The sequence below is a fragment of the Pongo abelii genome, chromosome 4 (assembly GCF_028885655.2).
Source record: "Pongo abelii isolate AG06213 chromosome 4, NHGRI_mPonAbe1-v2.0_pri, whole genome shotgun sequence".
NCBI classification, from domain to species: Eukaryota; Metazoa; Chordata; class Mammalia; order Primates; family Hominidae; genus Pongo; species Pongo abelii.
Genome location: NC_071989.2, coordinates 14,682,360 through 14,704,708, shown reverse-complemented (window position 1 = coordinate 14,704,708; position 22,349 = coordinate 14,682,360). Strand labels below are relative to the sequence as shown.

Below are 22,349 nucleotides of genomic sequence, written 5' to 3'. Positions count from 1 at the left end.
TGTCACCCAGGCTGGAGTGCAATGGTGTGATGTCGGCTCATTGCAACCTTCATCTTCTGAGCTCAAGTGACCCTCCTGCCTCAGCCTCCCAAGTAGATGGGACTACAGGTGCCACCACACCCGGCTATTTTTTTTTTTTTTTAAAGTATTTGTAGGTAACAGCTTTTGAAAAAGCACTTTCCTTCCAGTTATCCTTTAGTGTCTGGTTTCTGAAAACCACTGCCGAGTTGAAAAGGTGACTTAAATCACAAATACTGCTTGGTAGGAAGAGTCTTCTGTCCTATAAGGAAGCTAGATCCTTAACTCAGACTGCTAAGCTGCTACAGAATATGGCCAGGCATGCCACACAAACACCAGCTCCAATCACCTGGCTCCGGAACGTGCCACAGATGCGACACCCTCTGCCCTCTGCTCCTTCCTCTCGATTTGGCCTCTCAGCCACTCCCAGCTGCCTGACACTCTTCCTGCCTCTCCCTTATGACATCTATGGCATCCAGGGCAACTGTGATCACTGGGCCCCGAATGAGGAACCTGTAGACTGGACATCCCTGCCCAGGCCCCTGCCCTCAGAAGGGTCCAGGCTGCTGTGCTCCTGGCCCATGTTCTGTCAATGTCACGGCTTAGTGAACTATGTCACAATCTGTTTTCATACACAGATCACCTTAACTCTCTCCTTCTCTCTCAGCTAGGGTGTAAAAACATGTAAAGTAACACACAATCACACGCATGACAACTGCCGTTAACAGGTGCATGTGGAGGGAGCTCTAGAAGGTGCAAGGGAGAGCAGCTAACTACTCCCATCCTTGTCTCAAAGGTGCCAGAAAGTCCTGGATCGGGGGACACTGTGTTGAGCGGGAGGGGCCCTGGAAGAGGAGGACACAGCACAAGACAGGCTGCAAGGAAAAACGTGGTCTATGTTGTGAGGATGCGGAGGTATCAGGCTGCTCCCCACATACAAGAAGAACCACTGGTAGTTTAAAAGCAGGGGTACAGCCTAGTCAAATTTCTATTTCAGAAAAATTACTCTGGTAGTGGTGCCACAGGGAGGCTGGGGCAAAGAGCTAGCAGAGGCTGGAGGGCAGCAAGAGACAAGCTCGGTTCAAAATGAGTGGGAAACTTAGTCTAGTGGCACGTGCAGCAATGACTAGAAACTGCCACAGAACAATGTCCACTTAATGTGTCTCCTCAAAAAAAATAGGCTCTTTGTAAGAATTTTCAAGAGCAATTTCAGTGATGGCATTCTGAGGAGCAGGAAAAGAAGCTAGCTGTGCCAGTTTCTATCCTGATGACCATCTCAGGACCAAGAAGCACCAGCCCCTTGGCAGAGAGGATCGAGAGAGCCAGCTACCAGCCTGGGGCAGGACTGAGTGCAAACCCCAGGGGTCCCAGTGGTTTGCTGTGTACTCTCCTCCACTCCTTCACAGCCTCACAGGGTTTCTGAGGGAAGCCTGCAGTCCAAACATTCCAGCGACAAATGACCCGACTGAGGACTAACTGCCCAAGATCTCAGAGCTGGTAGTGCCGTTCTTTTCCTTTAAAGGAATTGTGGGTCTCTGAGTGCTGATGCCTTGAAATGAGGCAAGTCAGGCCTCGCCCTCCCCTCTTTCCCCAGTAGTCCTACTCTTCCAGATCCTTCTTCCCATCCTATGACCACAAGCTTCCATGTGCATAATCCCCAGCTACCCAGAAGGGCCCCTCATTTCCAATTCATCAAGAGCTGCATCAGAATATGTTATGATCCTCTGGGACGGCCCTCGGTGAAGCAGGGAATTTTCTTTTTTACACAGAAGTAAGGTGTGGTAAGTTGACATCCCTACTCAATTTGTAGTCACCCTGAATATGAACTTTTATTTTAAATTATTTTTTCCTCCAAAGCTACGTAGTAGTTTCTTTCATGTAATTTTATATGATTTCTACCAAGAATAACATATATATGCAAGGTATAATTAGTACCTACCTATTTTTCACACACCAAATAACATTATTTCTTATCACGAGATGAGCTGATTAACAGGTGCATGCCTGTGACATTAGCTTTAATATTATTTGTACCAGGTTGGCTCTGGCACATTTAAACTCAATATTAGGTAACACTTAACGTTTACTAGCATCTGAGAGAAGTCTCGTAAAATCCAGAGGCAAACATGTAGCCATGTGACAAGTTCACACCCAGGAAGGAAACCCAACAGCTCTGACCAACAACGCGCAGGTCCCCTACTTATGGAAATGGACGTTCTCTGTCTCTCCCAACCCTCATGGGTCCTCTCTTTATGGACAGCCCCAGCAAAGGCAGCCATGCACTCACACAACAAAGAAGGCCAGCACAAGCCTGGCTTTTCCCTGTCCACGCAGACGCACTCAGCATTAATGGACTGCATCTTATAACTTGCCACCTTTGTCCACTTTCTCACATTATGACCAAATTCAGGTTCCTCCAAAAGAGTTCAAAGACCCTTTCAGGCACAGATCACATTTTGGTCTCCTGGCACCTTACCTCTTTCACATGGGTGTGAAAGGACACTGACATGTCCAGTAGGATCTTTCGCTGCTCAACACGCCGAACGAAATCTTGAATCCGGTCTTCCAGCTGATGGGCAGCCTGATAAATCTCTTCGGGGTCACATTCTCCAGTCTGAGCCAGCTGTTCTGCTGCTTCTAGTAATTTATCCGCATTGGTGTATGTGTTCTGCACAAGAGAACATCCCAGAGAAACAGAAGGTAAATGAAAAGCACACCGGCCAGGCTGGGTGTCATAATATATAGCAACACAGTCAACTTGTGATATTTCTGATCACTTACATGAATCAAACAGAAAAATATGATGGGGAGAGATGATTTTAGGAATTCTACGCAGAATTCCTTTCCCGCTGTTGTTTTAGATTGTTGAACTTTGAACCCCATATCAAAACACTTGTACTGAAGGTAGCGATGGACTATCTGCAGGCAATTGCTGGCTGTCTTGTGACTCAGAGCTTTCAGATTTTTGCCAAGGCAGAGTCAGGAGATGGCCCCCAGCAACAAATGCCTGCTTCACTTTTTCTTCCAGTTTTATCACCAAGCAGAGAGTTCCAGTCTGTGTCTTTCCGTATGATACAATGCTTTATGATAATTCTCGAAGTACAAGGTTAAATTCCAAACAAACATAACTTGCTGTCCCTTTTCACACATTTCTACTTGTTGGTAATTCTGTGCTTGTGTTCTTTCTACTTAAGGCTATATATTTTTTATTTTTCTGTTTTGTTTTCCAGCTTGCATGACAGTCTCGCTCTGTGGCCCAGGCTGGAGTACAGTGGTGTGATCACAGCTCACTGCAGCCTTGACCTCCTGGGCTCAAGCAATCCTCCCACCTTAGCCTTCCAAGTAGCTGGAACCAAAGACACCGCTACCATGCCTGGCTAAATGTATTTTTAGGAGAGATGGGGGTTTGCAATGTTGCCCAGGCTGGTCTCGAACTCCTGGGCTCAGGTAATCCTCTCGCCTTGGCCTCCCAAAGTACCGGGATTACAGGCATGAACCACTTTGCCTGGCCACATTTTTTGAGAAAAAGGAAATAATAACTATAATGGCTCTAAAGTAGCCAGAGTTTTAAAGAGCTCAAAGTGTAAACACATGTCTAAAATACTCTAAAAATCACCTTAATTCCTAATAATCTGAGGCTGTAAGTGGGTTCCTCCGACAGGAAGGCATGCGAGAGCCCTGATGCTGTTACAGGAAGCTGCTGCGGAGGGGCCCGCGGGTGGGAGGGGAGCCCCGGGAGAGGCTGGGGGATGCCAGAACAGGAAAGGAAGGGAGCTCAGGCCTTCTAAGAAGGCCCAGGAAGTCAGCTTTTGGTTTCCCTTGAGAAACAAGGTGAATCCTTATCCTTCTCAGAGATGTAAGGTGAGCAGGGAAGGCGTCTCATCCGTGAGGGTCTGAGCAGGATGTGAGGGCGTCATGTGGGGAGGGGTGGCCTCCAAGTTGGGAGACTGGTTACATTTGCAGAATGGAATTACACAAGTAAGCCAATACCTGAGGGATAATGGGAGCCAGGTTTCTCTATTTGAGAAACAGGAGTTATAAATATAGCAAAGGAGAAAACTTGAGTGAACTCTTGGCATTGGGCTGGAATTGGAGCTGTTCGCGTGAATACATGGTTTTTAACAGACAGATGTGAATGCGCATGTGTACACACACACACACACACACACACATGGGAGACAGATCTAAAAAGCAGCTTTCACCTATGGAACAATTCCTGACTGCTTCCCAGGGCTTCTCTCAGCCAGGCCCTCCCCTCCTATGGCTGCCACCTGGGCCTCTGGGCACAAGAGTGGGCACTCCTGTGACCGTGGTCAGCCATGAGCACCAACGGCTCTGCTGTGGAGGGTCTGCATGCACTCTTGCCTAAAAAGGTTCTCTAACCATCAGAGGCCGCACCTGCAGGTGGCTTCCTTCCAGGGAAGAAGGCTTGGAAGTCCCTGCTTACCCCCGGCTCAGCGTCACCTCGGAACCCCTGTGTCTGCATCTCTATCATAGGCACAACGGGGCCTCCATGCTGAATGAAGCTAACAGTGTAGCAAGCTGTACAGAGAACCCAGAGTGCCACAGACGCACATTTCTAAATAGCTGAATCCTGTTTTCCTATGACCACTACAGTTTTGAAATCGTGGACTTCTCATATTTGGTAAGTGGATCTAAAGATGACAGAGCCTCCCAACAGCCAAGTATTACGTTTCTGAAAGCCTTCCCACCTCTATTCCAACAGTTTAAGATATTTTTTAAAATGTCCCAAAGAAACAAGTGCATTTCTGAATGATCTGAGATGTGAAACAGACATCATTTATTTCCCTTTTCATCTTGTGCTTGAAGAACATGAGGCAGCACAAAAGGTGCCAGGGCTGGTGGGGCCTGTGCCAGCACTCGTGCCTCTGAAACCCCTGGCCAGGTTTTCCTGGGAACGAGACCTTCCCTGGGTCCTTCTGCAACTGGAGAACAGAGATTTCCTTGTGCTAGCAACAACCATACTCATCAGAAATGCTACCTTTTTGGCACTTAACACTGTGCCTCACAAAAGCAGCAGGACATGGATACTACCTGATTTCCCATTTCACAGGCGAGGAAATCGAGGCACAGAGGGGTGCAGTAACTTGTCCACCAAGTCAGTCAGTAGAGCTGGGATTGTTAAAACAACCAGTACCTAAGCCACAGTTCCTCATACGAGGGGAAACTCAGACACTGGACTAAAGTGGGGAGGATATCAGAGTCAGGGAGCATTTGAGAGTCTGAGAGACTGGGTTTCTCCTGTCCAATTCCTACTATCCTGTTCCCAAGGCATCTCATGCTGGACCCGTTTTCTGATCTGTGGTGTGTGGGTCATCCCTGCCATGGGGATTAGAGGGAATAAGGTGAGGCCAGGCCAGGGTGGGGGCCTAACTGGTGTCCTCTTTTTCTTGAGAACTTGGTAGGACTCAAGCAGACAAAAAGAGCCACTAGAAGGCAAATGTGCGTTAGACTTTGCTCTTCCCGCAATCCTTGGCTGCAGGGCTGTTTCTCACTAAAGATGACCAGAGGCTGTACTTAGAATTCAATGGAAAATAAGGGATTTGGGGGTCTTAGAACAGATAGGAAAAAGAAGGAAAATGAGCATTTGAGGCCTAAATACTTTCATTACATTTGCTTGGTTAAAAAGACAACAAAGTCTGCATATTGAAAACCTCCAAGGTATTTTAATTAATACAGAAATGTAATCAGAAGAATGATGGGCCAGTACATCTACAGTGCAAATTAAAAGCCCCAGGTAACTTAAATTATCACCTAAAGGCACACAAATTCCCAGGGATCGTCTTTTCATCCGTGAAGGGAAATCACGGCATCCCAAGAGACAAGCTCACCGCCCCTGCAACATGTGTGCACAGGACAGAGTAAGCAGCACCACAAACGCTAACAGTGGACCCAAGAAGTGCTGTGGATTTCTCTGGACACAGCAAAACACAGACAACTATCTATGTCTCTCACCATTTGACCAGACACACACTGTTGTGTAGTGTGGGAATGGGAGGGTTTTAGAGAGGTGAAGTGGCCCGCGGGTGATACAACTCCAACATCCTCTGGTGCTGCTTTCCAGTGCTGCTGAGGATTGCAGGAAGAGCCAAGTCTCATTATTTTCCACTGGATTCCAAATACAGCCTCTGGCCATCTTTAGTAAGAACTGGTCCTGCAGCTGAAGACTGCAGGAAGAGCAAAGTCCCAGGCGCATTTGCCTTCTAGTGGCTCTTGCTCCAAAATGTAAACACAAGGCTAGCATTCACCAAAAGATCTGAATAATCTGAATGATCGTACTGTTCTAGGCAAAGACAGCACCACAAGCGCCTGCTGAGTGTCAGGCATTTCTACATGTATTCTCATCACAGCAACTCGGTGAAGGTAGGTGTTAGGCATCATTTTACAGCGAGGAAAACTGAGGCTCCAAAAGATGAAGTTTTCCACTGTCTGGCAATCAGAAAGCAGTGGAGTCACATTGGTAAATTTTAGAAGTATTTTTAATAAGGAAAAATAAGCAGATGAGAAGATTTGGTACCCTGTAAATACATGCCAATCTAAAGGAAATGCTTGATAGCAAATAATTTGCCCTGAATTTTCCACTAGTAATTTATTTTAAAAGATGAAAAACAATACATCTTATATTAGGAACCAAACTTACTGCAAAACAACAGCCTATTTTGTACATATGCATGCTCTAACGGCTGTCACAAATCAGAATTTAGAGCATGCTACACATGTGGGGACATTCTGTATGTCCACGTGTTATGGAGGCAGTTACCCTCCTTGCAAAAGATGAATGAGTTAAGTAATGACCAGGGAGTCACTGGTCTGCTTTTCTTTTAAAAATCGAGAATGAACTCAAGGTCTCCTGTTTTCCTAAATGACACACTCTTTTATCCAGGAAGACAAGATAATTACGTGGCACATACGAAAAGCTGTTGAAAGAAATGGCTTCCTGGATAATAACTTTGTGACAGGTTACATCTCTGAAAGGTAATTTGAATCCAGGGGGATAAGCAGAAAAGAGCGAGGGTGGTTTAGGAATTCACAGAGCAGGTACTTAGGAAGGATGCTATGCCAAAGATTTACTAATGATAGCAAACATATCCTCTGTGCTCTCAAAACCAGATTCTTCTTTGAACCTGAGTTTTCTGGGCTTTACTGGCTGTTTTAATCATAACTTTTTAAATCTAAAAAAGGAACATTAACATGAAAGAGTATCTTCCTTTCTGACAGTCATTTGCAAAAAGCTTCGCATGAAAAGTATTTTTTATTTCTTTTTTTACACTAGCCCATGAAAATGCACGATGGCTATTCACACCACACATACACATCAATCAGCATGGATTCATTCAACAGGATAGAGCTACTCACAATCACTGTACAAAATTAAGGAATGGACCTTCAAATTAGTCACGAGGAAGTTCTTGACTCTGCAAAACTGCATACAAAATGGATCCAAGTGCTTCCTGAGGTGACTGCAGCCGTGTCTAAAACAAATTCTGAAACCCAGGGCCCCTGCAGCTAGGTCTTGTGTCTGCAGAAGTTACACTGTATGACTTGCTTCCACCACCTAAACATGAGGTTTGAATTTTGGGTTCCTCCTTCTCAGAATACCAGAACTGTTCTATATAATAAATCTATATTTAGTATATTTTTAAATGAATTCAACCATAACATTTCACCACTTCCTTTCTGAATCTCTGCTGTATTACTTCATCAAGCCACAACTCACTAGTTTAAAGAAGTTGACTATAAGAAAAATCTTATTAAATAAATTACTGGGCTTATTTTTCAGATCAGAAAGTTAACCTTAGAAAGGTTAAGCGACTTGTCCAAAGTCAGGCGGCCAGTGCTCAAACCCCACAAATCCCACATTCGGAACACACTGGACTCCTGGCTCCTGTTTCCTAAGCACACACATTTAAAGAAATGCAAACAGCACAAGTAAGGCTTAGCCTACTACTATAGAAACGCAGAAGGAACTGTTATTTCCTGATTATAAATTGGAATTTCACAAAGTAGTCAAAAGGCACTGGTATAATAAACAAGACAAAAACACCCAAGCCACATTTCTGTTCCAAGAACATCGTATTTTAGAAAGGTCAACTTACCAAATCATGTTTCTGCCTAAGGCAATGACAACTTCACTCTGAAATCGGAGCATTTACCTCATCTGAGGTGTCAAACACATCGAGCTAATGCTAACTTATCTCAAATGTGGTTCAAACTGTAATCCAAAATCAACCACAAGGGTATTTATGGGATAAAGTAATAGAAGCCATTGTTTTACCTGTGCCACTTCTTCAAAATCTTCATGACGTTTCTGCAACGCTCTGGCCCGATGAAGAGATTTCCCCACACCTGTATGTTTGCTCAGAAATGCTTCTCCGTGGTTCTCGATCCAGTCTAGCACCTACAATGAAATACAGGTACATATGCCATAAAAACAATGTCCTGCCATGTTCAATATTTAAGGTTATCCAATGAAGACCCCTTCTGTTGTCAAAACTCTGTAAGAAACAAGAAGCAAATGAGAAAAAAAAAATGGGAAGAAGTAATTGGATACCAATTTAACACACTTGATAATTACAAGCTGATAATCACATCAGCTTTCCCAGCAGGACTTTAATCATCTCTTACATTAAAAGGGTAAATCTTTCTAGGTATAAACGTTGCATGCAATAATGATTAAATTAAATCTCAACTTATCTATGCACCACTGGGCCACCAAACTGACTGGTTTTGTATAAGACAGTGATTAGGAAGTCACACAGGGCCAATTTAACTTACCAATTTTATAAGGCTTAAAGCTACACTACTAAGGCAAGTCAAGTTTAACTACAGAGTCATTTTTTTTCCATCTCTTCTTTAGAAGACTCAAACACATGAAGTAAAACCTAACACTTATATGCCTCAGTCTTGAGCTTGGATAATTTATTCTTTAAACTAAGATGCTGCAAAAGCTAAGCATTTCATGAATTTAATTACTTAAAAGTTCTTGCTAGGTGAAATCCACCACACTAAAGAAAAAGTAAAAGCAAAGCAGTACAATCTGACGTTTTAAACTTCGTAGTTGGAACTGAGTAGTTCATTGGGTCTCATACTTAAATCACAAAACGCTGACAATATCTAACAAACTAGAGTTGAGCCATGAACAATATGGGTTTGAAATACACAGGTCCACTTTTATGTGGTTTTAAAAAATAAGTACAGTCGGCTCTCCGTACAGAAGGGTTCTGCATCCACAACCAAATGAGGACTGAAACTACAGTATTTGCAGAACGTGAAGCCCACATATACAGAAGGCCAAATGCAGGACTTAGGCACCCAGAGATTTTGGTATATGTGGGCAGTCATGCAGACACTGAGGGACAACTGCATTTACACTGCATCAAATGCCCACTTTGTCCTCTTTGATGGACAGGAGATAACTAGCAAAAAACTAAGTCAGTGATGTCTTTAGCTAAAAACTAAAAACTTTAAAAGATTTTAAATATTTAAACATATTTGTTAACACACAGCTATAGTATTGAAGGCTCACTCATACTTTGCATGTTGTAACTCTGGTGCTCTCTTTGTCCATTCAGCCTGCTCTAACAAAACACCTTAGACTGAGTAATTTATAAACAACAGAAATGTAGGGCTTCATAGTCTGGACACTATGAAATCCAAGATCAAGGAGCCAGGAGACTCAGTGACTGGTGAAGGCTTGTTCCTCGCTGAAGGCACCTTCTATGTGTCCTCACATGGAGGAAGGGGCCAACGAGCTCTCTCAGGCCTCTTTCATAAGGGCACTAATACTATTCACAAGGGTGAGGCCCTCATGGCCTAATTCCCTCCCGGAAGCCCCACCTCTTCTGGAGTATATTTCAACATGAATTTGGGGGAACACAAACATTCAGACGATGCAGATCAAAATGACCTTGGACTAAAGAACAAATGGGCACACACAGCAAAGACAGTGGTCTAGAGGGCAATCTGGGAAGCCAACCAGCCATGGCTCTGCTAATGGCAAAATAAAAGGGGCTTAGCTTGTGGTTCCTTGCCCTTGATCAACTGTACTGTAGAGAGATCAGCCATGTTCATGGATATAGGGGAAAAAAAAGCAGCAGCTGGTGAGGATCAGAGCCTGACATGTTACTCATTGCTCCAAACCACTGACCTTCACACCTGAGGGCCTGGCAGAGGGTCCTTTCTGCCCAGGGTCTAGCAAAGTTAGTATTACAGGTAAATTGCAGACCTTAACAAACCTCTCATGGTCCTCTCATGGACCCTTCTAGAACTGGCAGGCACTGAAATCAGACGTGTAGGAGGTGTAGGGTGGGGGTGGAGGCCGAGCCTGGTCTCATTTCCACCCCTCCATTTCCAGCCCCGCTATACAGAGACATAGAATTTAGCTGTGTGCTCTTGGGCAAGTTCCTTACTCCTTCTCAGCTTCAGGTTCCTTACCTGCCCAGTGGTGACAGTCACAGGTAGCTGTCAGCATTCGATGGCCTCTATGTCAAGCATCTGAATGTCAGTGTGGCAAATGGCATCCCCGCCTATAACCAGAACTCATGGCAAGCTTCCATCTCATTTCACGCTCCTGATGGCACAGGCTGTACATATTCCATTTTAACTAGTGTATTCAGTACATTATTTTAACTAGAGTATTGAGTGCATTGTTTTAACTAGCGTATTAAGCTCATTATTTTAACTCGAGTATTGAGCACATTGTTTTAACTCACGTACTGAGCACACTAACTAGTGTATTGAGCACATTGTTTTAACTAGTGCACTGAGTGCGCATTACTTTAACGAGTGCATTGTTTTAACAAGCGTATTCAGTGCATTGTTTTAACTAGTGTATTGAGCACATTGTTTTAACTAGCGTATTGAGCTCATTGTTTTAACTAGTGCATTGTTTTAACTTGCACATTGTTTTAATGTATTGAGTGCGCATTACTTTAACTCATGTATTGAGCACATTGTTTTAACTGGTGTATTGAGTGCTTTGTTTTAACTAGCGTATTGGGCGTGCACTTCAACTCGTGGATTGAGCACATTGTTTTAACTAGTGTATTGACTGCATTGTTTTAACTAGTGTATTGAGCACATTATTTTAACTCATGTATTTAGTACATTATTTTAACTCATGTATTTAGTACATTATTTTTCTTTCTTGGGATTAAAAAGAGAGTCCTATAAGGTATTGCTACATTCACCACCTGATTTCCAAGCAGACAAAGAGTTGCTGAGTTGTTTGTCCCACAGTCTATTATATTATAAAACACAGGTCCATTCCACAGCTAAAGAAATGTCTCAAGGACAACTTCTGGACCTCTCAGCCTTGAGAATGGATACATTTAATGGAATGTGCTCCTGGGCATGAGGCCAAACCATGCAAAAGAGAAGTATCAAATATTTCTAGCTTGAAAAGAATTTAGAGGTACATAAGTAACACCTCTGCTACAGTTCACCTGCCTGTAAGATCTATAGGAGGGCTAAGGAGACTTTTTTAAAACTATATGGTATATTCGGTATATTACTCAACTTACGTAAAGAGAAAAATTAAGTCACCAGTAAGCAGCAAACCTGATGATTACTGGAAAGTCCATGGAGACTTGAAATAAGGGCACAATTTCAAAAAATAAAAGATAAACGTTATTTGGTAGAAAGGGCCAGAGGAAGCAAAATACAAAATTTTTAAATTAATAAAAATTTGTTTCCGGCCAGGCGTGGTGGCTCACACCTGTAATCCCAGCACTCTGGGAGGCCAAGGTGGGCAGATCATCTGAGGTCAGGAGTTTGAGACCAGCCTGCCCAACATGGTGAAACCCTGTCTCTACTAAAAATACAAAATTAGCCGGGCGTGGTGGTGCACACCTGTAATCCCAGCTACTTGGGAAACTGAGGCAGGAGAATCACTTGAACCTGGGAGGCGGAGATTGCAGTGAGCCGAGATCATGCCATTGCACTCCAGCCTGGGCTACAAGAGGGAAACTCCGTCTCAACAACAACAACAACAACAAAAAATAAAAATAAAAAAGAAACTTGTTTCCAAGTATTTTAGGAAGTTTTAAGTTAGAAATAAAAGCTGCTATAAACCAACCACTCAGGATTATAATGGGTATTTTTCTTTTATCAGTGATTCCTTCAGACAGAAATGTAAATACCAAGTGAAATTGTATTTCCAATAAACATGAAAATCATTCAAAGGAATATGTACAAATTCCAATAATAATTTCCACTTTATTAAAATAATTGCAGCAGCTATGAAATTCAGCTAATATTGAAAACCAAACTCCCCATGAGGCTGTTGATTCTAAGTATGGGTAGATTATTCAGATTACCCAGTGATCTTGAGTCAATATACCTGGTCTAAGTAACACTTTAAAGACATGCTTGTGAAATCTTCCCATTTAAAACATACGAAGATAAGCAAATTACAGGCCTTTATCTATCCAGTCCAACCAGCTGCACCTCCGTCCCCTTCCCAGACAGTCCTGTCATCTATTTGCTCTGTGTCCTCAACTCCACAGACAATAAGGCTGGCCTGGTGGGGCTTGCTGCTTCCCTTACAGATGAAAAACACAAAAGCTGATCCCTTCCCATGGCTACTCTGCACAGAGGCCGAAGAGCAAAGCTGGAGACCACCACCACCTTCGTCTCTGTTCAGAGGGTGTGGTGTGGGCTCATTCCTCAGTACACCAGTGCCCTCTAATGGACAAAATGACAGTCCCAAGGTCACGGTTGTTCCAAAGTGGACCGCCCACACTTGAAACAGTTACCATCGCTCAGTACCTAAGTCAAATGTCAGAAGGCGGAAAGCTGTTCAGAATGTTTAGCTTAACTTCCTGTTTGTAATGAAAAGGAAACCAAGGCCCTAATTGCAAGACTGAACGTGATGGTGGTATGATTACGATCATTTGACGAGCAATCATCTCGCCATCTGAGCACATGCTGTGGAAGCAGCCCCTGACCTAAGGCTGTGCATGCAGTGAGCCACCCATCCTCACAGTGAGCCAGGGGTAGGGCGATCCCTATTCTCTTACAGATGAAGACACAGGCAGGGCCCTCTGTGACTTTATGGGAAAGCCTGACTGTGCACTAGAAGCCAGGATGCCTGCCTCAGGGCTCATCCTCCCGTCTACACTGCCTCTGCCCTGACATACAGGTGAGACGAGAAAGGAAAGAACTCCGCTTTTGTTTCAGAATGGTTCAGGCTATTGGGTAAGTAACCTCTTAGGAAATGATGCTATCACAATGCTCAGCAAAACTGATAGGGTAAATCTGCGAATAGTTACCAACCCTTGATTAGATGTGACAGGAACTGGCCACAGGTAATGCTTCCCCTGAGTCCCGCTGCACAGTTCTGGCATCCTGTATAACCTATTTGTAAAATTATTTTCTGTAGTAGGTCCCTACTATCTAATACTCAGTATTTGTGGTCTTGTAGAGTATTTACGGATTCCTCTTTCTCAGTAATTACTATTTAAAAATTTGTTTAAAAATTTCTCTGTCTCTCTTTCTCTCTCTGCTATGGTTTGTTTGGCCCTGCCAAGTCCCACACTGCAATATGATATCCAGTGTCAGAAGTGGGGCCTATTGGGAGGTGTTCCAGTCATGGGGGCAGATCCCTCATCAGTGGCCTGGTACCACCTCAAGGGAGAGAGTGAGTCTAACTCTTAGTTCCTGCAAGAGCTCATTGTTGAAAAGAGCCCAGCACCTCCCTCCTCTTTCTCTTGCTTCTCTCTCGCCATGTGTTCTGCACACGCAGCTCCGGCTCCCCTTTGCCTTCCATGCTGAGTGGAAGCAGCCTGAGGCCTCCCCAGAAGCACATGCTGGTGCCATGCTTCTTGTACAGCCTGCAGAACTGTGAGCCAAATAAACCTGTTTTCTTTAAAAATTACCCAGCCTCAGGTATTCCTTTATAGCAACACAGACTGAGAAACACATACTAAACCCTCATCAAATAGGACAGTACTTCAAAGCCTACCTCACAACAACATACAATGTGAAAACCAATATAAATGATATTTTCCCTTTGAAATGCAGAGGTGTTGATTGCAAATACTTCCTAGAATAGTTTTCTATCATGGTCATGCATCACGTCATTGCCATCAGCTCCATTTATTGAATGACTGTTCTATGCTCTGCTTGGGAGGGCAATACAGTTCCATTATCTCAATCACAGAAAGCTCTGAAATTCCAAATATTTTTTCAAAACTTGGTTCTAAAAATTCATCTGTCAATAAAACCTAACCTGAGGGTACTTATAGTCTTTACTGAGTACTTAATAAGTGCAAGTCCTTGAACATTCAGCTATAGAAATAGCCATGCATTTGATTATGGGGGGCTGTCCAGATGTCACCAGAAGTGTTAGTATTATACACTGTGTTACTTTTCTAATCTTTGAGAAATTCTGAATTCTGAATCACAAATAAAAGCTACAAATAAAAAGAGAGCAGACTTTTATCATTATTTCTATTAAGCAAGAAACTGAGGCTCGGATAAGTAACCTGCCCAAGAAAAGAGATTCAAATGGAGGTCTTCTCAACTCCAAGCTCACTACATTCCACTTCAGTTTGTAAATACTGTCTTTAAAATATTTCTAAAACTAGAGTTCCATCTCTAGAATTGCTACTTGAAAAACTACATAATACATCTGACATAAAGCGACCAAGAACATACTAAGCCAGTTTGTTTTTACAGGTAATTCTGGATCCAAAGAGCACACAGAGAAAATAGATAATCATCTGTCAACTGCAGCCACTGTTCTCAAGATACAATACACAATGAATTAGTGTGTTTTAAGTCAAAACAATGAGAACCCCTTCTAAGTCACATCTTACGCACACAAAAATGAAAATAAGCTCCTCTGATTCTATAATCCATTTAAAGAATACATGAAACAAATGAAAAGCAAAGGTAAATCTAAAATACTCTGAATTTGTTCTTTTTTATACAAAGTCAGATTTTTTTTTTTCCAGTTGCAAAATAAAGATTTCCTCCCTGCCAGCCCACATTCTCTATAAAACCAAAATTAACAACCTGGTTCCATTTATTTTAGTTACTCAATCACTGTCTTTTATTTACATCGCTGGGGAAACTGATAGAGAAATGAACATATTACATTCTGAGCTTTCTTGACTATCAAATCAATGGTATTTTAGGGATATACAACAAAAGATGACTCATTGACTAAGCAACATCATTTCAGATCGGTTAAACCTAAGTAGGTGGCCATAAAGGAAGACTTTCATGTAGATAATGTTAATTTTTATTAAAGGCTGGTGTTTGGCAGTGCTGTAAGGATAGTCAATATTATGTTACTAATGAAATTTACTTACAAAGTAAAAATCACAAATGAAGGAATCCTTCTGAGTTTAAATTACTGGAATTCATATACTACTCATCCTGTGTTAGTCTAGCTCACACTTTCCTTCCTAGTGCTCTGGCGTATTTTACTCATGAAATCACTGGTCTTATTTTTCCCTCTCCCACGGAGCCAAGCTCAGGAAGACCCCAGATCGCATCATTCACCCCCAGCTGTCTAATCGCCACGCGGCGGAGCGAGGGAGGCCTGAGATAGCTGAGTGGGGCTGCAGAGTGGTCATGGGAGCTCCTTTTCCCTTTCCATTGATTCCCTCCCTCCTAAAGGACTAAACTCCTCTCTCTCTCTCTCTCTCTTCTTAAGTGGCTGTTTTCCTTCATAGTCACGGGCAATCGCAGCTTCTAGGAAAGCCTCTTCCCTGTGACTAAAAGCACCACTCAAACATTCTTTCTTCAGTATCATGTTGATTTTACTCTTTGCTTAGCTCAGAAGGTAGGCGTCCTCCTCAGACCCAGAGCGGTGACACAGAAAAAAACACCAAGAGGTTCTCGGCGCTTCTGCCAAGCCATTCGACTTTTCCAAGGCTTGCTTTTACTACCTGGAAAATGAGGGGGCTCTGGCTTCAAATTCTACTGTGTGTGTGACTACTTTTAAAAGTGAAATGAAACAGACACAGAATTCAAGACACATTTGTGGGCTTTGGGGACCAGGGGAAGGGTGGGAACTTTTGAGGTCTAGCATTCACCACAGACTGACATTGAAGATGTTTTGGATGAGGGGTATGTGGGAAGGAGCCAGCCCTTTCCCCAGCCTTTGTCCTCTCACTGTTAAATCTGCAGCTCCTTCCCGGCTGTGGTTCCTGTGATGGCTGGATTCCAGTCCTGCCTCCTCTGTGCTCACTACTGCAGAAGGTAATTACAAGCTGGCTCCAGACCCACCAGGAAGATCAGCAGGCGGCCTCTACCTGCGCCCAGTAGTTCCCAATCCAAAACCAAGCCTGTGCCTCCACTCAGCACTCCCTAACTCTAACAGAGAACTCAGAGAAGATGGTAATCCTGTAGCCATTCTAATTAAGAGACACAATCAAAACTGCGAGTGTGGGAGTGTAAACAGAAGCGAGTGTTAAACAGCTAGGGCTATATGATTCTGACAAGTGGAATCAGAAAACTCCCTCCTGACTCAATGAACAGATGACAAGGGAGTTCAGGAACTCAAACTTCACTTAAAAGCTAGGTCTAGTGTAGGTGATGCTAAACCTAGAGCTCCTGAGAGTCAGGCTTCCTGCAGAGCTGGCTTTTGCAGGCAGAAGGAATAGGCTGGGACCCAAGGCAAATCTGTGAAATGACTTCTCTATAGACCTGGGATGTGTTGCTTTGCCTCTTAGGAAGTTGGAGGAGGCCAACTTCCCTCCTCCAGCTGGAATTCAGCATAAAAGACCCTCATTTTGCATTCAAATGACCGAAATCCTCATGAGAGATCTCACACTTCCAAAATTCCCATGCACTGAAATTATCACTTCCTTCCTTGGATACCCCTAGTTCCCCAACGCCAATCAAAGATTCCATTCCTTCAGGCAGATCTCCCAGATATAAGACCAACCCTCCCCCATTTTAGAATAAATGAAGCAACTTTTAACCCCAAAGATTCTTTAATTAGCAAAATTGGGGAATTCCTTAAATTCCTTCAACTACTCATTCAGTCATTCAACAAATACTGACATCCGCTCTTCCAGACACTTGGGAAACACCAGTGAATGAAACACTGAAGGCTGTCTCTGTGGTCCTCACGTTCTTACTCTCCAAGACTTATTCACCCATGACTTGCAGGGGCGTTGTATTAGTCTGTTCTCAGGCTGCTAATAAAGACATACCCGAGACTAGGTAATTTACAAAGGAAAGACGTTTAACAGAGTCACAGATCAGCATGGCTAGGGAGGCCTCACAATCATGGCAGAAGGCAAAGGAGAAGCAAAGGCACATCTTACATGGCAGCAGGCAAGACAGCTTGTGTAGGGGAACTCCCCTTTATAAAACTATCAGATTTCACAGGACTTATTCACTATCACGAGAACAGTACAGGAAAGACCCACCCCCATGATTCAATTACCTCCCACTGGGTCCCTCCCATGACACGTGGGAATTATGGGAACTACAATTCGAGATGAGATTTGGGTGGGGTCACAGCCAAACCATATCAGGTGTCCACATGGGAACCTGACCAGGTTCCTGGCCTTTAGGTTCGCTCCTGCTATCCACCGTCCACTGCCTACAGCATCAAGTTAAAAGGCACAGAATAGGAGATCTTTGAGCTTTGAACTCAATGAGGTGAAATGGGTAAAGTTCAATGGGCCAGCTGTGAGCATGCAGAGAGGAAAGACACATACATGGCAGTGAGCACCCACGAAGCACCAAGATGAGCTTGGTGCTGCTCAGACGTCACACACAGCCCTGGCACCATGCACTGGCATTCAGTGCAGGTAAGCAAGAGCTCCTTCAACAGGGGCCCAAAACCCTCATCGTGGGGGCCATGTTTTCTGTGCCTGACCCCACGTTTTCTGTGCCTGATCCCATTTTCTGTGCCTGACCCCATGTCACCTTGCCAGCACCAGCCCCACCTCATACCTCCCCATCCACACTAGGCACTTGCCACTCCTTGGATGGGTCCTGCCTCTTCTGTCCTACTCTTGCTGGAATTCCCAATGCCCACTCTTCAATCTACTGACCTTCTCCTCATCCTTCAAACAGCTGCTCAAACTCCACCTCTTCCACGAAGATAATCCTACTAGCCCTCAATATGATAGCTGCTACTTGCCCCTCTACTGTAGGACCTTTCGTTTTTCCTTGTGCATTAGACCCTCGACGTTTGAGAAAAATTCAGAAAAAGCTCTCAGGAACACCCAAATTTGCACAAATCACTGAAGTGTAGATATGCCCCCATCAAAATGCATATGCTGCAAGGCAATCAGACACCACAGAAGAGGTCGCCAGTTTCATTCACTCCTGATAGCACCTCACTCCTGATAGCACCTTGACAGGCAGGATTCAAATTTATGCCTTAGCAAATTATACTCCACAATAACCAAAGACACGAGTGTTGCAGATGAGCCTGGCAGTCAAATTTAGTAGACTACAAAACTATCTGCTAAAAATAATCTGCTCTTACCAGATTATAAATTCCTTGAGAAAAGGAACTTGGACCCTGTCAACATATTTATCCCTGAAACTTTCAGAGCATCGCACATTCAATTAAGGTATTTTGGAAAGAGAAAAAAAGAATAAAGTCTGGACAAGAAGAATTTAGAGTGGACTTGGTTTGCCTGATCATTTTTTTAAGAATATTAATTAAAAACTGGTCCAACATGGCCCTGGAGGGTCCTGCCAAGAGACACTTGCAAGGAGGTGGCGCTCACACATGAAGGGCTGCGGGAGAAACAGGGGCTTTGCAGAAGGCATCCCTGCTGAGGGGCTTCCTCTAGGGGACTCAGTCGGCTTCAGGAAAGCAAACCTATGGGGCCACTCACTGTTCCTGACATGCTGGAGTAACTAAATCTCAACAATCCAAGAAGAGCCAGGCCAGCCAAACGGGTGAGGCAGAAAAACAAGTCTGATGGCATCCTCTTTGGACTACTTCTACCCATCTGAACAGGTAAAGCAAAAATTAGTTACCTTCTTAGAGAAAACTAAAGCATACTCTAAACTAGAAAACAGTGTGTAGCAGTAACACAACTATTCATTCATTCATTCATTCAACCAAACCTTCGCTGAGAGTTACTCTGATAACAAACATAAGGCAATGGAGAGATGTATATTATCTGATCATTAGGAAATGTGATAAACAATTTCCATTTTCTTTTAAAGTGAACAATGGCAAAGGCAGTCAGCATGTGCATCTGGGAAAGTCCTCAGCAGGTCTTCCCAATTCCCCGCCCAGCTCTAAATTGGAAACACGGTAAGTGTGCTACACACAGCAGCTTCAACCACCTTTCCTGCCATGCCCGACTACCATCCGAAATGCCTTCTACACAGAAGTTATGAATTGGCCCCCGCTTATTAAGAGGGGAAAAAATTAACCACGAAACCAAAATTAACCATGTTTTACAAACCAAACTCCCTCTGTCATCCTCCCCCATTCGGTTCCTCAGGGCCCACTAACAGACATATTTACTCCTTCAAATATTTTTCAACAGACAAGCATTTACTCCTCTGGGGTTGCTTTCATAAAACTGTAATCATTCCATGCCTTGCCTATTGTTCAGTATTTTGCTCTTCCTTTTTCTCAATGTATTTACAGGTGCTTCTGCATCGCCCAAAACAAACGAAAACCACTGTGGTGTCTCTAACTGGCCTACTATGTTCTTATGGATTTCGGTTACTACTGTCTTTACAAATTTATCTTCTGCTGGTAACGTCCTTCTAAAGTACTACTATTTTTCTTTCATTTATTCTTGACTTGCCTCTCCTACTCTATGCTTAATATGGCAAAAACTTCCCTATGTGTCATTAATTCCTTGAGTTTCACAAACACGTTTTTGGTTTTGACATCCTATTGTCACAGTATTTGCTTTGATTCATCTTATCAGCCTCACTCTTTACCTCGCAAGTCAAAGCCTACAGAGCAATTTCTTGTTCACATAACAAGTCCAAACCATTCCAGATCATTCATCAACAAAAATATTTACCTTAGTGAGCAATATCTATTTTCTATAGAATGCTAACAGGACCATATATGCATTATGTGTATTGAAAAAACACTTTCTCCTGCTGACATCCAAGCCAACATGCTGTTTGAGCGAGAAAAAAAGCTAGCTTAAAGAACTGGCCTCATAATTATCATAATTACCTTCCTACTTGTTTGCTGTTTTTAAATTCAAGCACATTAAGTATTTGGCACCAAATTAGATGGCCAGATTCAGCCTATTCCCAAGGGCTTCCTTACCTTGTGCCCTTTTCTAACCTAAGCATGAGGTTAGAGAAAGAAGAGCCATGAGAAATGGGGTGTGGGGGGAAAGGAGGTGGTGCCCTTGCTGCTGCTCCCTTGGAAGAGTTAATGAGGCCCCCTCTTGGGAAGTGCATCAGTCCACTGATGTGGAATTATGCTCGACCTAAGGGATACAAGGAATGTGGGGAATTTTTCAACAATTAGATTTAAACTGCCAACATTTCATGGTTTCTAGAAGTTTTTGGACAATTCAAAAACACGATTATTCATGATTCCATTCCCACAATGTCTGTCCTCTCAATCCCTCACCACTCAACACTGGCTCCACCTTCTTCTCTCCTGCACTGTATTCTTTCTCTGGCAATTATCTTCTTGGACTAAAACAACATTGTTAAGAAGCATGAATAATAACAAAATGATCATTCCTGAAGCACTTTGTATATGTAACCTTCAGAGAACTCAAAAAATAAAATTAGAATCAAAGCACGGTATATGAAAATTAAAAATTACAGGGCCATTCAGAGTCTTTTTTTTTTTTTGAGATGGAGTCTTGCTCTGTCACCCAGGATGAAGTGGAGTGGTGTGATTTTGGCTCACTGCAACCTCTGCCTCCAGGGTTCAAGTGATTCTCCTGCCTCAGCCTCCTGAGTAACTGGGATTACAAGCATGTGCCAGCATGCCAGGCTAATTTTTTTTTTTTTTTTTTTTGAGACGAAGTCTTGCTGGAGTGCAATGGCGCAATATCAGCCCACTGCAACCTCTGCCTCCTGGGTTCAAGCGATTCTCCTGCCTCAGCCTTCATAATAGCTGGGATTACAGGCATGTGCCACCACACCTGGCTAATTTTTGTATTCTGAGTAGAGACGGGGTTTCACCATGTTGGGCAGGCTGGTCTCGAATTCCTGACCTCAGGTGATCCACCCCCTCGGCCTCCTAATGTGCTGGGATTACAGGTGTGAGCTACCTCGCCTGGCCTGATTTTTGTATTTTTAATAGAGACAGGATTTCACCAGGTCAGCCAGGCTGGTCTCAAACTCCTGGTGTCAAGCGATCTGCCACCTTGGCCTCCCAAAGTGCTGGGATTACAGGCGTGAGCCACCGCAGCTGGCCCATTCAGTGTCTTTTGAACTTACCAGATTCATGTGAAGAATGATGAGAATGATGGTGAATGACATAGAATCTCACTCTCATCGGAACACAGGGCGACTCTCCAAATTCCCAGCCCATTCAGCAGAAAACTCACTCACCTTCGCATGACACTCAGGGAGATGGAAACCTGAGATGCTGAGAGTGGCTCTACTGCAGGCTTATCACTGCGGTTCCCTGCCAACTTCCTGAGGCCATGGGCTGCCCTGCATACTCCAGGATTCCTCCTCCTCTGAGGTGACACCTCATTCACTCCCTTGTCTTTCCCTCTATTTGGGGGCAAGGACATGGCTATTATCTTATTTATCCCTAAAGCTATGTCATATTTTATTCCCATAGCTTTAATCCTTAAAACTCTTATTCTATGATAAGGAAGCAAATCAATGGGGAACTGGACTTAGTCTTATTTTTGTTTCTTTAATACAAAAGAGATGTCAACTGCTTAGAAATGAATAGTCATAAAAGTCTACTATTCATCAAGGAGATAACTAATTATAATGCACCTACTGTGTGCCATGGACCGCATTATCTACCATGTGGGAAGTGAAGCATGACCACCTCACTGTTTACGTAGTTGGAAAAGCAGACAAGTGTTAACTAAATTATAACAATACGCTGGTGTGAGCACACCAGCAATATTGTCACAAATAAATATAAATGAGAATGATCCAATTCTAGAAGAAAACTAAGACACTTCTCAGTGTAGGCCCCACATCCTCTCCTGGGTTCAGTGCACAGGAGCTACTGGCTGACAGCAGCCTGAACACACGTTCTTAAGCCCAGTTTTCACTTAGAGTCAACAAAAAAGCTCCTCTCCTTATCTTCTAGTCATCACTCCTTAAGCACAGATCTTCCCAATATGATGATGTATTCAAACTCTACTCAATACAAGCCATTTCCCATGCAGAAGGGCATGAGGCGAAAC

The 22,349-nt window shown here is 43.4% G+C and overlaps 1 protein-coding gene across 7 annotated transcripts in view; it reads right to left on the bottom strand.

The window, feature by feature from the left end:
• The window catches only part of TRIO (trio Rho guanine nucleotide exchange factor), a 370,719-nt gene that overhangs the window by 174,992 nt on the left and 173,378 nt on the right, over window positions 1-22,349 (bottom strand). For all 7 annotated transcript variants that reach the window (XM_024247673.3, XM_063724059.1, XM_063724056.1 and 4 more), the window contains exons 10-11: window positions 8,315-8,437; window positions 2,495-2,686 (exon numbers count right to left, since the gene is read on the bottom strand). In XM_024247673.3, the coding sequence (XP_024103441.2) occupies window positions 2,495-2,686; window positions 8,315-8,437 (315 nt within the window). The remainder of the gene's footprint in view (window positions 1-2,494; window positions 2,687-8,314; window positions 8,438-22,349) is intronic.